Source organism: Amphiprion ocellaris, chromosome 18, assembly GCF_022539595.1.
Source record: "Amphiprion ocellaris isolate individual 3 ecotype Okinawa chromosome 18, ASM2253959v1, whole genome shotgun sequence".
Classification (NCBI taxonomy): Eukaryota; Metazoa; Chordata; class Actinopteri; family Pomacentridae; genus Amphiprion; species Amphiprion ocellaris.
The window spans coordinates 10,563,910-10,577,535 of NC_072783.1; the positions used below are offsets into that span (position 1 = coordinate 10,563,910).

The window sequence follows — 13,626 nt, forward strand, 5'->3', positions numbered from 1 at the left end:
TTTCACAAGTTAATAAATAACATTTTATTTTAAAAATCATGCAAATCCATTCATTACTCATAGACTCAGTCCCTCTTTACACATTTCTTCCTCAGAAGCAGCGATAGCCTACTCAAAAGTCTACATGATGGACTACTGTGTGGAAAACTAAACATGCCCCTTTCATGATAAATATGGAAAATACTCATTTCGTATGACCAATATACCACTTAGTAATGACATTATTCACTCTGAAATAGTTTTTAAAAAGAGGCCTGACATCAGCATGGTACAAAGGGGACATTGCAATATTCATCATACTCACACCGGCTGGTAGCAGTTGTAACATCCACCGTCTTATCATACAGTCATCAGTACTAAATGGACATCGTGCATGCATGGTCACTCACTTAAAGGTGCATCAGTAAGCATGGCTCTTTAGCGGCCCCTAGTGGCAGCTGGAACACAACAGCAACAACAAAATAGAAACATCCTCCACCCCCACGACTTCTTTTTTTTTTCTTTAAAAAGCTAATTCTATGTTGAACTTGATTTACAGGCCGCGACACATTTTCAGCAAACATGAGGTTGTGACCCTCTATGGCTAACTGCATCACACTGTAAGTTACTTTATTTAACGTTATACACTTTGGGTCTTCAAACAGCAGCTTACGGTTGGAAGAATTTGATGCTATTTCATCGCTGCTGAACTCTGAGACAAAGTGAAGCAAGCTTTTGTTTGTCCTGCGTTTGTTTTGCGATTTACAATGGCCAGTCGTCTCCCATACACATCCTGAAGAGCTATTGCTTGAGCTTATAACCAAATGATACTTAAACAAACCTTTTAGTCATAGTATAGTAAAACAAAGATGGGTTTTTCTTCCTCTTTTCTTCTTAAAAATGGATGCAGTTGTGGCAAAATGACTTGAAAAGTTACAATGAAGCCCACAACACTTAAATACAATATCACATAGATCTTAGTTCATCTTAAATGATCCTATTAAACAATTTACAGGTGGCATAGATTTAGTATCTTTGTTATAATTGTTCACTAATCCCCAATATTAAACATGCAATGGCATTTTTCTGATATTTTTTTTTTGGAGAATGTCTACACAAAAAGAGTAACTAGTCGCTGTATTGCATGAATTCATCACAAAATAAAAGACCTCGGATGAGCGTTTGTTCGTGAGGAGAATGATTTGTTGACTATTTGCCAGCTCTAAGCATCCATTCAATCAACACACTCTTCTAGAACTGAGGAATGAAAGTAAAATATTTAAAAGATGCTGTATGTTTTGAACAACTTATTCGGTTTCTGACCTTAACATTCATTTTGCCTTTCTGCATTCCAGCTAAAAATCCTGCATCTCCAAACTTTTTATTCCATGAAATCTGTTCAATGGAAGTTTATTTACTGCATTGCACTGAGGTGTGGAGCAATCACAAAACAAGACTGAAGAAAAGTGACCCGTCAATCCAACACATTGTAATGCATCACTGGTTCCTGCCTCTTGAAGTTGAGACAGAATGTAAACTAAATCTGACCTAACATGAGTCCATCTTGAAGGATGGTATGGCAGCACTGAAATACTGTTAAACGTTACAAAAACCGTTTATGCAGCATGTTACATGGCTTTATATGATTTATAATGTATGTCAGGTTGTTAGGTGCACCAACTAAAGTAGTACCATCACACAGTCCTGCAATAAATCCCACCATATAGGCTCTATTTGATTACCAATAATATTGTTTTTCTCCGCTCCATTTATATCATTGAAGGTGGAATAAATATTACTTCAGTTATAGGGTGAGACAATTTAAAAGTAGCACAAACTGCAGCCTCCAAAATGATGGTAAAGATGAAACTCTAACACAGCAAGTGATCGCTTCATGAAGGATGGATTTATTGCAGGGCTGCAGTTTTAACATCAAAATGATGTTTCTCTAAAGATGCAGGTATAATGTTAACTAGTGTGCTTCTTTCATCTTTTAGACGTGTGCAGATTGGTGGCGTACATAATCTATAAAGCAAACATGACTGAAATTTGAAGTCATTCAAATTGTGGGTACTTCTGCTCCCAAACTGCCAGTCATATTTCTAAAACAAAGTCCTCCATCTCTTTTTGCACTTCCCTACAGTGCTCTCACACACAAGGCATATTCCTCTCTGAAATAATCTGACCCCAGCATCTGATGTTCTCGTCAGTTTTCACACCGACGTCCTTCTGTCCTCCTACAGCTCATGAAGCTCCACCCCAGCTTAGTAAGGCACTGTCTCCTCCCGCCTCCCTCCCCCTGCTGTGCATTTCCACTTCAGGAAACATATCGGATTGCTCCCTTCAGGCTCATTATTTCTCTAAACTTAACATGCACACACTTAGCTTGTCTGCAGCTGTTAGGTTCTAAAACAAATCACTTTTTGCTGCTTTGGTATTGCTTTTCAGAAAACAACAGGATTTCATGAAGACGTTACAGAGCCGTAATTAAATAAATTTTAAAAATACAGTCTAAAAGCTCTACCAGTTGCACCTAGAGATGTTTCTCACATGGCATAATGATGAAGAGTTTGTCTGAACTGACAGAGCTGACTGAGTTTTGACCAGTAGTTGGACTGAACAGAGGAAGTTTATCTGAATGGTGGCGTCTGATCAGTGAAGACATAAAGTAGCGTGACTGTCCTCAGGACAACATGAGCAGCAGACATCTGTTAGGCCATGCTGCTGCTGCTGGAGCAAAACATGAAATAAACAAAAATAAATTAATAATTAAAGATCATTTACCAAAAAATGTGAATAATAGATTCAGCCATTTTGCAAGCACAATTTGGGGGACATATATTTATTTCTGTAGATTGTATGCAGATGGAGGACTATGACCTGTCCATGCTTTGGCTGAGTCTCCAGGTTGCTCAGACCTACTGGAACAAAATGGACTTGATAATCATGTTGCTAGCAATGTGATACTTAGTTAAGGAGCCCTTCACACACAGTGTTGGCATGTGCAGGGTGTGGACACAACGACGTCTAAACTGTGCTTCCATTCAATCCAGTACAACTGCTCTAGTTGTGAAGAACGTTACGTTTCTGTTGAGCCACAGAGGCGTTCGTTTTGAGTTTCCCACTTTAAATGTACCACAAATTCAAAATCAGATCAGCACCTCTTTGCCAGTCTCAGCAAAAGCTGAGCATGTAAGCCTCTGAACAGTCTGGATTCTTGTAGCGCCGCTGCTCTGGATTAGGAAGAGATCGTCCAGATGTTTGTTTCGTGTCCACCCCCTGCACCTACATGCAAGCGTGCATTGTACACATGAAAAGTCGTAAACATCACCATACTAATGTCTGCTCTCTATCGGTCATTGTCCTGAAAAACTTAGAAGAAGAATTCTCTTCAACTCTCATCTTTGGGTCTCCTTTTTCCCTTGCCCCATCATTCCGTCGTATTTTTTGCTTGTTACTGTATTACTGTATGTTACTGTGTTGTTACTGTGTAAATGTAGAATAAAATGGAGCAAAGAAGTCATAATCCGAGCCAAAAACCTTGGCGTTCCACCAGTCACATATTGTACAGCATTATTATTTGATATTTTCTATGTACAAGGTCTTAGAAGCATTCCAAAGTGTGGTGGAGGTTGGGGCGGAGCTGGCGAGCTGGCTGACTGGATGAGGACGGCTCAGGGCGGGGCCTGTAGAGAAGGCTGGACATCTGGGTTCTTCCTGGAGTGGGAAGTGGATCGGACAGCAGAACCTGTTGTTTGGTAGAACAGGGGGCTGTGAAAGCTTCGAGGGTCAAGCACAGGGAAGATGGCTGCAGAGGGCCTTGAAGAGTCTGTTGCTTAGAGAATGGGTCAGTTGAGTTGATCCTCGTACTGTTTCCGGAAACAGTCCCCTGCAGGGAAAAACTCCCAGCAACGCTCCTGGTACATCTTCCAGACGTAAGACTCCTTAAAAACAGATGGGGGAGGTAGGAAGGGCTTACTTTACGTGTGCCTTGTTTAGTGTCTACTAAACCCACTTAGAGCAATGTAAGCTTCAAATATTGACCCATTAAAGGCTTCAGAGTGCTTCAAATCAATCATGTTGTATGATGACATCCTAAGTACTTCTGCCTGGTCCCACAGTCTAACTTAAAGGCATTTGATTGAATCGTACTCATGAATTATAAATCAGACAAAAGTCTTATTATCTTCAAGGTTCACTGGGTGATGTAAATTCAGTTAAATATTTCTTCCTCTGATGATTTGGACACGTCAACTCACTCTAGTCTCTGATTCAAACAGATCCTTCAGTGAACTGATCAGGGATCAGATAAACACTACAGCAACTCACTGCTGCCTGTATTTGACTCCATGTGTAGAAATCATTGGTTTCCTTTTTACTCCTATGAGAAAGAGACTACTTACTCTGTCAAGGAATGTGGCGGAGTTATGTGACGACTGGCGTTGGTTTGTCTGTCTGTCTGTCTGTCTGTTCCCAACATTACTCAAAAACAGACTAAGGGATTTGGATGAAATTTTCAGGGAAGGTCAGAAATGACACAAGGACCAAGTAATTCGATTTTGGCAGTGATGGGGCTTATAGTCTGTATCCACGAATTTGGTAAAAATTTTTGTATCATTGCGAGATAGCTAGGGCTGGACCCGAATATCCAAATATCGGTCGATGCCCACCCCCACCCCCATCGTTGCTACCACCGAGTAGCTGCTTTACTGTCATTATGTATTGGTATACGTCAGTCTTGTGGACTATTGTGACCTCTGGGGTCAGCGTTACTTTTGATTGGCCAGTTGGCTGGCTGTATCACGCGGACCTACCAGCTCTGACGTCACGCCTCACTTCGCCCGCATTTGTAAACAGAAGACAAAATGCCAAAGATGGAGATATCCATGCTAATGCTGTCGGACTCTGATGATGAACACCCTGAGGAGCAAGATCAAAGTGCCAAGCGAGAGATGGAGCAGTATTTGGTGGACTCTACTTGAGTGCAGTCTGGCCAACTTAGATGGTGGAAACAATACTGTGACCGCTATCTTAAACTATCATTAGCAGCCAAATACTGCCTGTGCGTTACGGCCACTTCCACCAAGTCAGAGCGCATTTTCTCAAAGGCTGGCTACATTGTCTGCTTTCCTTAAGTGATTCTGTATTTTATCTTGAACTTGTTTTACTATCTATTGATTTTAATTAACAGTTTTGTTTTATCTTATTGTATTTTATGTACAGCGTCTTTGAGTTTTTGGAAAAGCGCTTTATAAATAAAATTTATTATTATTATTATTATTATTATTATTATTATTGTGAACAAAACCAGGAGTTCACTCTTGCCGAAAATGTAGATATGCTCATCTTCCTGGCACATAACATGAAGAGAGTGTAGGTAGGCTACTGAAATGTTCGTTGTTGTACACATATGCTGCTGTTTTGCACTACCTGTCATATTTATATATTACACATACACACATATATGTATATATATATACATATATATACATATATGTGTGTGTGTGTGTGTGTGTGTGTGTGTGTATATATATGTATATATATATACACACACACACACATATATATACACACATATATATACACATATATATACACATATATACACAAATATATATGTGTGTGTGTATATATATATATATACACATATATATACATATATATATACACACATACATATATATATATATATACACACATACATATACATATATATGTATATATATATATATACATACATATATGCTTTGCTTTGTGAGGTGTCTCTAAGTCCCACCAATTCCCGCCGCCCGCTACGTATTTAGGTCACGCGATTTGGTATCCGTACATAACGTGCACATGCATAACACATGCCTGTGCTCAGCGCAAGGGCATTTTGTTTGTGGGTACAGCTATATTAAATGGTCACATTCTATGGTGCTGTAATTTCTGCCATGAATTTTTTCAAGATTTCAGCCGTCGGAAATGATACAATGACTGAGCAGTCTTGGTGGAGGGCTGCGTCCTTTTCTTGTCGACTTTTACTACCATAGAGAGATAGATACTTTATTTCATGAAGTTAGGAGATATACCATGAATTTACTAAAAGAATCAGACAGTGATAGATTCATTTCACAGGCAGCTTAAAAAACTATGATCAAACACCTCTCAGGCCAGTTTCCAATGTTGAAGTGAATGCAGTAAAATGTGAGACAAAGTCCTGCTCGTCGATTCCATTATTCAACCACAAAGGCACTCGGACAGCACATCCTCTGCCAAGACCAATTCTCTACTAGATAAATAAGCGAACGTGGTCCAGATCCACACCAATATTTATTGGGTTCTTCCTGTGCCCAGTTCCACCTCTGCATCAAGTTAAATCATATTCAGCTCAGCAGTTTTTAAGTAACTTTTTTGACAGAAAGACAAACAAACAGCAGTTTATTTGGTATATATTTAAGATGTTATCAGAAGATGTGGTGAGAACTTTGAAGCATACTGAAGCTCTAACAATGCAAGCATCAGAAACACTGAAAGCCTTTGAAGCTGAACTCTACTGAACACAAGTATCAAAGTGATGTGTGTGAATATACTGAGACCAAAGGGAAAGGAGCTGGTTACCTGGCCTGTGTGCTCTGTTTCATCTTTGTTGATGAGATACATCACAAAGAATCTGAAACACAAACACATACATAGGTATTCAAAAAACATATCCACTGACATCATTATCACACATTACAGCCACATGCACAGTCAGTGCTAGCAGTGTGTAAGCTAATTAAATCGAACACTTTTAATATCTGAGTTGTAACATTTCCACGTTGGAGTCTTTGCCATCTTTTCAGCAAAGAAAGAAATACACAAATGACAGAAAATGGACTTGGAAGAAAACATCACCGTAATACTAACTGTAGTTCCAAATGTGAAAGCCTCACTTTCCGTCTTTTCCTATTTTTAGTGAGAAGGACAAGAAAAATGTGGCAGCTACCCGAGGAGTTTTGTGTGCAGTCCTTGAGCCAACCAGTCCTGTTCTGAAATGTGTTTCCTCAGTTCTACCAGTGTCTCAAAGGACAGCCAACTCCAGCATCATAGAGCAGACACGTTTGGAGAATATGGTTCAGGATGATTCAATATACAATTGTAGGACTTTTTGTAACATAGTCGATATTTTTGCTGCTTTCAGGCCTAAAATCAACATGGCCGCCTATAACCAAACACCACATGGCATTTTTACAGAAAGATTCTCTTGAAATATTATATATACAATTGAGTAAACTGAAATTGAAAGTTATTCATAAAGATATTGTAGTAAATCTGTTGACGTGATAAATTCACACTTGACTCACACACTACTTTATATTAAATAACTCAGAAAGTCTTGAAGTCTTGCCAGTCTTCAGGAGGAAATGACATCATGTGGAGCAGGTCATGTGATCTGGAATTAACACACTTCCTTGAGAGGTGTTTTTGTAATGGGTAACTTAGCTGAAGGTGATTCCTCAGACACAGATACAATTTGTTATTTTGCATATAAAATTTGATATATTGCCAAAAAAGAAACATCTGTCATGATTATCTCAACTTAATAAAAAGAACAAAATCAAAATTTTTGAATAAGCTGATTTTATTATTGTTTAGCTAATTAGAAGGTGGTTGTTATTAAATTCTGATGGTTATTTACTTGACATTTTAGTCATATCCAGTCATCTGTAATTATAATAATTATGGAATTTGGAAAGACATGATCATAATGAACATAAAACATTTTATTTATTTTTTTTACTTTTAATAAAAATGTATGCAAGATTTATCCCATGGACTTCAAAAGTCCCTCAATTATATATTAATCCATATAGTCACCCATGACAACTACAGTAGGTCTTTGCTGATCATGAAATTTAAGGTGATGATTAATTGTCATGAAAATAATTGCAATTAGTAAAGTATTTTTCCTTTTTATTTCATGCCTTTATTAGTTTTAGATTAGTGGTATAAGTGCTTTTAGGCACCATCTTTTTTCTGTCCTTGAAACAAACAGTTCTAATGATTATGCAAAACAGTCACAGTACATTTAAATCATTGTGACCGAGTGATTCTGCAGTATTTGTGACTGACTTAGAAGGAGCGATGATAACAAAAGAAGATGGAGAAAGACAGAAATATATTTCATTTTTTAATATTTTCATGTAGGGTGTAAAACTGCCATAAATGACCATACAATCAGTGTCCCTTTCATTGATTTAATGCAGTTCAAACATTAGAGTCCCTCGATAGTTCAGTAAAAAATCTGGAAACTGCACGTCTTTGCTTTGTGATCCACCCTGTTGTAAGTCCTAACAGCCATTTCCATCATGGTTGAATCATATTTGAAGTCACTCTTAAAGTACAAAGGTGCAAAGGAACTTGTGCCCAATATTTATCAGAGTAGTACATCTTTATTTTAGAAGAGATCTCTGCCACCAGCTGAGGTTAAATTTGAGCATTAAGCCTTTCACAGATGCTTTCCAAGACCTTGACTTAATAGACTGTACTGTGTTTTTGATGTGTGAGGAGTTTTCAAGCCATGACAAAAGATGAACTTCTGTTTTTACTTGGAATAGATAATAAAGCTATCTATCCATCTATCTATCTATCTATGTATCCATCTATCTATGTTCTACATGAAAAATAACCACAAAACAGGCAATAAACTTTAAAAACAAAAAGAGTATTCTGCATTTCACAAGTTAATAACATTTAAATTTGAAAAAAAATCTATCTACTTATAATTTTCTGAGGTGCTAAGATGTGCCTCTATAGTGGAGAAAAATTAAGAAAAAAACACAAGGTCACTTTGAAATGGGTCTCTGGCCTGTGCACCGGCATGTTCATGGCTATAGACTAAAGCTTAGCTGTCATTTTGCCCCTTAATGCCCAAACCACATGGGTGAAAATGCCTTCAAGCCATGAATGAAAATAACTTTGGCCTGGTTTAGTAGCTGTGGCTCCCCAGTCCCGAGAACTGGCCTATAACTCCAACAATGAGTTGTGGTGCTACTGGGGAGGCAGGATCAGTTCAAAAACCTGGAATAAGGGAGCCGATAAAACCTCAAACAGCAAGACTAGTGTTTAAATAATTGGATGTCGCCAAGATCAACAGTAGTCCAACATTTTTTTGGTTCTTACAAACATCATATGTTGGTGAATTGGCTCAGCTATACTGAAGAAAACTGAAGAATCTAGTTCCTGCTTTTCAGGGACTACTTGGCACCATGTAAGAGCTGCAAGAATACAAAGACAAACTCCAGATGTACTCACAGGTAGTTGGCTAAGTTGTGCTCCTGTAGCGTGTGCGTTTCAAAGCCATGTGGCACTGTGTCAAAGTAGTCGTTGCCTATTCCACAGATAAAGCACTTGGTCTGTAAGAAAAACATGAGAGTGTTAAGTGATGGTGATGACTCAACATTTAGCCTTCATCTCTGACTGCTGTTGGGGGTTAAACTGCAGCTTCCGTCTGTGTGAATGAACAATCAAGTAAATGCCCAAGACGTGACGGCAATGTGGGGCTGTATGATGCAGTGACAAAAACCTGGAATAGTTGGATTATGTTCATTTTGTCGTTTCTTACTATAAAACAGTGTTACTTTTAAACCGACAACTCAATAAGGAAAGAATGGTCAGCAAGGTAAAACCATTCTTTCCTTACTGAGTGGTCGGTTTGAATGTAACACTATTTTAGAAAAACCTGGAATTGTGTATTCCCAGAATTTGTAGAATTTGTAGCATTATACGTATTATACAAGTATAACAAGTAAATTGTTTTAATTTGTGTGTATTTTTTCACCTCCATGTCTTCTTTCACTTGTTCCTGCTGGTCCCTCAGTTCTCCAAAAGCATCAATGATCAGCCCTAGAAATTCACAGAGCACGTAGGTATGGATGTTAAACAGCTTGGTCCGCAATTTTGCTAGCATTCAAGTCCTCACAGTTTGTTTTATTGAACTCATTTATTTGCCACTTTACCATGTGAAGCTCAGAAGTAACTGTTTTATCTACCAGTAGGCTATATGATAGAATGATGCACCCTAATGGGGTGGTGTCATTATATTTCCACATTATTAGCCCATCAAGGAACGTGTCGGAGTTACTTGATGATCGCCATTGGTTTGTCTGTCTGTTAGCAACATTACTCAAAAATGGACTAACGGATTTGGATGAAATTTTCAGAGAAGGTCAGAAATGACACAAAGACCAAGTAATTAGATTTTGGCAGTGATGCAGCTTATAGTCTGGATCCCCGGATTTGTTAAAGATTTCTGTATCATTGAGAGATAGTGGCACAGCGTCACTGCAACTATGACAACAAGTGAACACTACATCAGCTGTTTGCTGATGACATGATTATGATCCTACTACAAATCCACCGCTGAGGCTCACAGATTTTTAAAGATCATCAGTGATAATCTTTAAAGAAATCATACGACTGAGCAGCTTTGGTGGAGTACTGTGTTCTCTGAGTTCTTTTCTTGTTATAATAGCAATAATCAAGATTTCATTTATGCTATGTGAAACAAAACTCTAATCCCATTTTGATATGGACAAAATGCATGTTTTCACAGTTGTAAAGCTCCTAGTTTCCCCACAACTAGGGCTTTCTACAAGGTAATCTGAATTTGAATGCCACATAGATATTAACATTAAAAAACTGTCTACACACTTATTTAATTTGCAGAAAAATAATATTCTAATTGTTTATTGCATAGAATAGCATAGCTTTATTGTCATCATACATGGGGGCATGACGAAAATATAAATAGCTGCCACTGGACAGTGCACTGATAACAAGCAATAAGAAATAAAATAACAACATTAAATAATAAAATTAAATGTACATATAACACAAGACAATATTAAAAATGACAATATATGTAAAAGAGGCAAGATATATACAATGTGGGAGGTAAATGAAATGAAATAAAAACCAATAAAGTTGAATAAATATGGTCAGGAAACTGCACGTAAGCAGCATTAGAACCATTAAAAGTGACACTGTGCATTCAGGTTTTTAGGCGTTTTGAATTCAGCAGTCTGATTTGACAGGAAAAAGCTGTTTCTCAGCCTGTTTGTCCTGCATTTTGAGGATCTGAGTGTCTTCCCTGATGGAAACAGGTTGAATAGCTGCTGGCCTGGGTGGGTGCTGTCCACCCAGATCTTTGTTGCTCTGAGTGGTCGTCACCTCTAATTGTAGTTTATTGTTATTGATAATTCAGCATGTATATTTTAGGGCTGGACCTGAATATCCGGATATCCGAATATTCGGTCGATACGGCGGTATCCAAATATTTATTTTGAGATCCGCATATTCGGATCCCCCTCCCCCCTGTTGGACGATGTCGCACGATCAGTATTTAGCTCGTCAATTTGCGCTGATCGTAATGTGCAGCTCGCTCCATTCTGTTATGTTCCGTCCGTCCGTCCGCCGTCGGACGCCATTTGGATATTCTTCATTAATCAGGGCCGAATATCCGGAGCCCAGAAATTACTATTCGGGCCAGCCCTAATATATTTCCTCATAATATGAAACTACCAACAGTTGTGTATGTGTGTGTGCGTACCCTGGATGATGGCCAGGAGGATTACAATGACAAAGAAGAAGAAGGTGATGTCAAAGATAATGCGATAGATCTCATACTCGTCCCCTGCTGGGTCCTCGATCTGGTCACCTATACCTCCTCCAGCTCGCACACCTACATACATGTGGAACATGTAGCACTAGGGAAGAGAGTGACAGACACACAGAACGGGGAGAGAGAAGGTGAGAAAGGGAAAATCTAACCAGTCCTGATTACTACAGACCGATCACACAGACTACTGATACAGAAGCTTCTCCAAAAAATTGCAATGAACTTAGCAAACTGAGTTTTTGGTGTAAATGGAAATAATATTTTAAAATCATGGAACAAAATGCCTCAATTTCCCATAAAAAATAATAATCATGTATTTAGAATCAAGTTAAATGTACAGTAGTAGTTGTACAGATTATACAGACTGGTAGGACAGTAATAAAACTAACTGCAGGAGAGAAATGCAAACAGAAACATATATTAGTGAGGAAACGTCAGCAGTTAGGATGTCCTGTGCATTTTCATAAACAAATTCCAAAAATCTGCTACTTTTTTTTAGACACAGCAGGTTCAAAGAAGGATTGTGGTAAAACTGTAAAGATAATCAGAAAGAAAAACCAGACAGAAATCGACTGAGCAGAAGGACAGAAGGGTAGAAGACAGTAAAACCTCAGTACACAGAGAGAAAGATGAAGGCTAAGATCAAGTGAACAGGAAGGAGAGATCAGCTCAGATTATCTCTTTCAACGGTGAGTGTTATTCTAAGGGATTTATTCACAAAAAGGAGGAGAAAAGTGGCCGTTCACCAGTCCGTCCCTCCACTAAGCCCCTGTCACCTTGTTCTACTGTAGACCAGGCAGAGATGCCACCCCGGCCCCTTAATAGGAAACAGAACAGCGCTATGGAATGTTATGGGTGGCTGACTGTACAGGGATTAGAGTGCGTGTCCTGAAATTTCCGGGTGACAGAAGGCCCCTTTCCACCCTCAGAAAACACACACCATAGAGCCCTTATATAGTATTACTTTCAGACAGCTTTGGAGCAGGAAGCAGCCTTATAACTAAACTTCCCTTCCTCTGCCACAGACCAGCTACCTCTACATACATGACTGTATGTAGATGATTATGTTCTGTACCTAGCTGACATACATTAAGGACACAGATAAATGTAAAAGGGGAAGTTTAAAATACATGATAAAACTGCAATCGCTGTTTCCTGGCAGCATCATGAGGTGAGATTAGTCAGCTAACAGCCATCTTTGGTCTAACTCCAGTTTCTCATTTCTATGTGTCAAAGCTGTCTGACTTCTAACCAGGCTAAATCAGTCGATTAGTTCGAGCACGTATCACATGGTTACAAAAGCCTTCAAGCACTGAGTCTTTGGTTCGATTCCTGATGGCTAGGAACTTTAATGCATGTCATTTAACATGCTACATGGCTAATCTATTCTGGTATCATCCTACATTTCCATTTCTACAACCCCTGGTAAAAATGATGGAATCACCAATGTTCATTCAGTTGTTTAATTTTGTAAAAAAAAAAAAAAAAAAGCAGATCACAGACATGCCAATCCGCTTGGTGCAACAGCTCTCCAAGGTGTGAGCACTCCTTTTTAACTACAGACTAAAGAGCAGATTTAATCTAATGCAGGTAGTTAGTTTTGGAAATGGAAATTTACAGGGCGATTCTGTAATTTTTTGATCAGAATTGAGTGATTCCATAATTTTTTCCCTCTGCTTGATCTAAAAAAAACAATTGTTATTGACTACTACAATTTTTTTTCTTGATTTCTTTCAGTGTTTCTTAAAGCCAGAAAGTTGCCATTTTAAATGACTTTAGTTGTGTGGCATGTCTGTGATCTGCTTTTTTTCCTACAAATATAAACAACTGAACGAACATCCCCCAAGACTGGCGATTCCATAATTTTTGCCAGGGGTTGTGTGTTGCACATCCTGTTATCGAGAACCACCAGTGTTGTCTTGGCTTCATGTAGCCAGATGTGGTCACCCAAAGGGAATCCTAAATTGAGCATGCATCATGATAAAGGCTCCCAGGTTAATAGGATA

General features: G+C 38.5%; 1 protein-coding gene across 5 annotated transcripts in view; it reads right to left on the minus strand.

Annotated features, from left to right (window-relative positions):
- The window catches only part of ryr2a (ryanodine receptor 2a (cardiac)), a 200,443-nt gene continuing 186,817 nt past the window's right edge, over window positions 1–13,626 (minus strand). For all 5 annotated transcript variants that reach the window (XM_023264877.3, XM_035945815.2, XM_055004359.1 and 2 more), the window contains 5 exons: window positions 11,552–11,708; window positions 9,782–9,846; window positions 9,256–9,356; window positions 6,580–6,631; window positions 1–3,923 (listed from right to left, as the gene is read on the minus strand). In XM_023264877.3, the coding sequence (XP_023120645.2) occupies window positions 3,828–3,923; window positions 6,580–6,631; window positions 9,256–9,356; window positions 9,782–9,846; window positions 11,552–11,708 (471 nt within the window). In that variant the 3' untranslated portion in view covers window positions 1–3,827. The remainder of the gene's footprint in view (window positions 3,924–6,579; window positions 6,632–9,255; window positions 9,357–9,781; window positions 9,847–11,551; window positions 11,709–13,626) is intronic.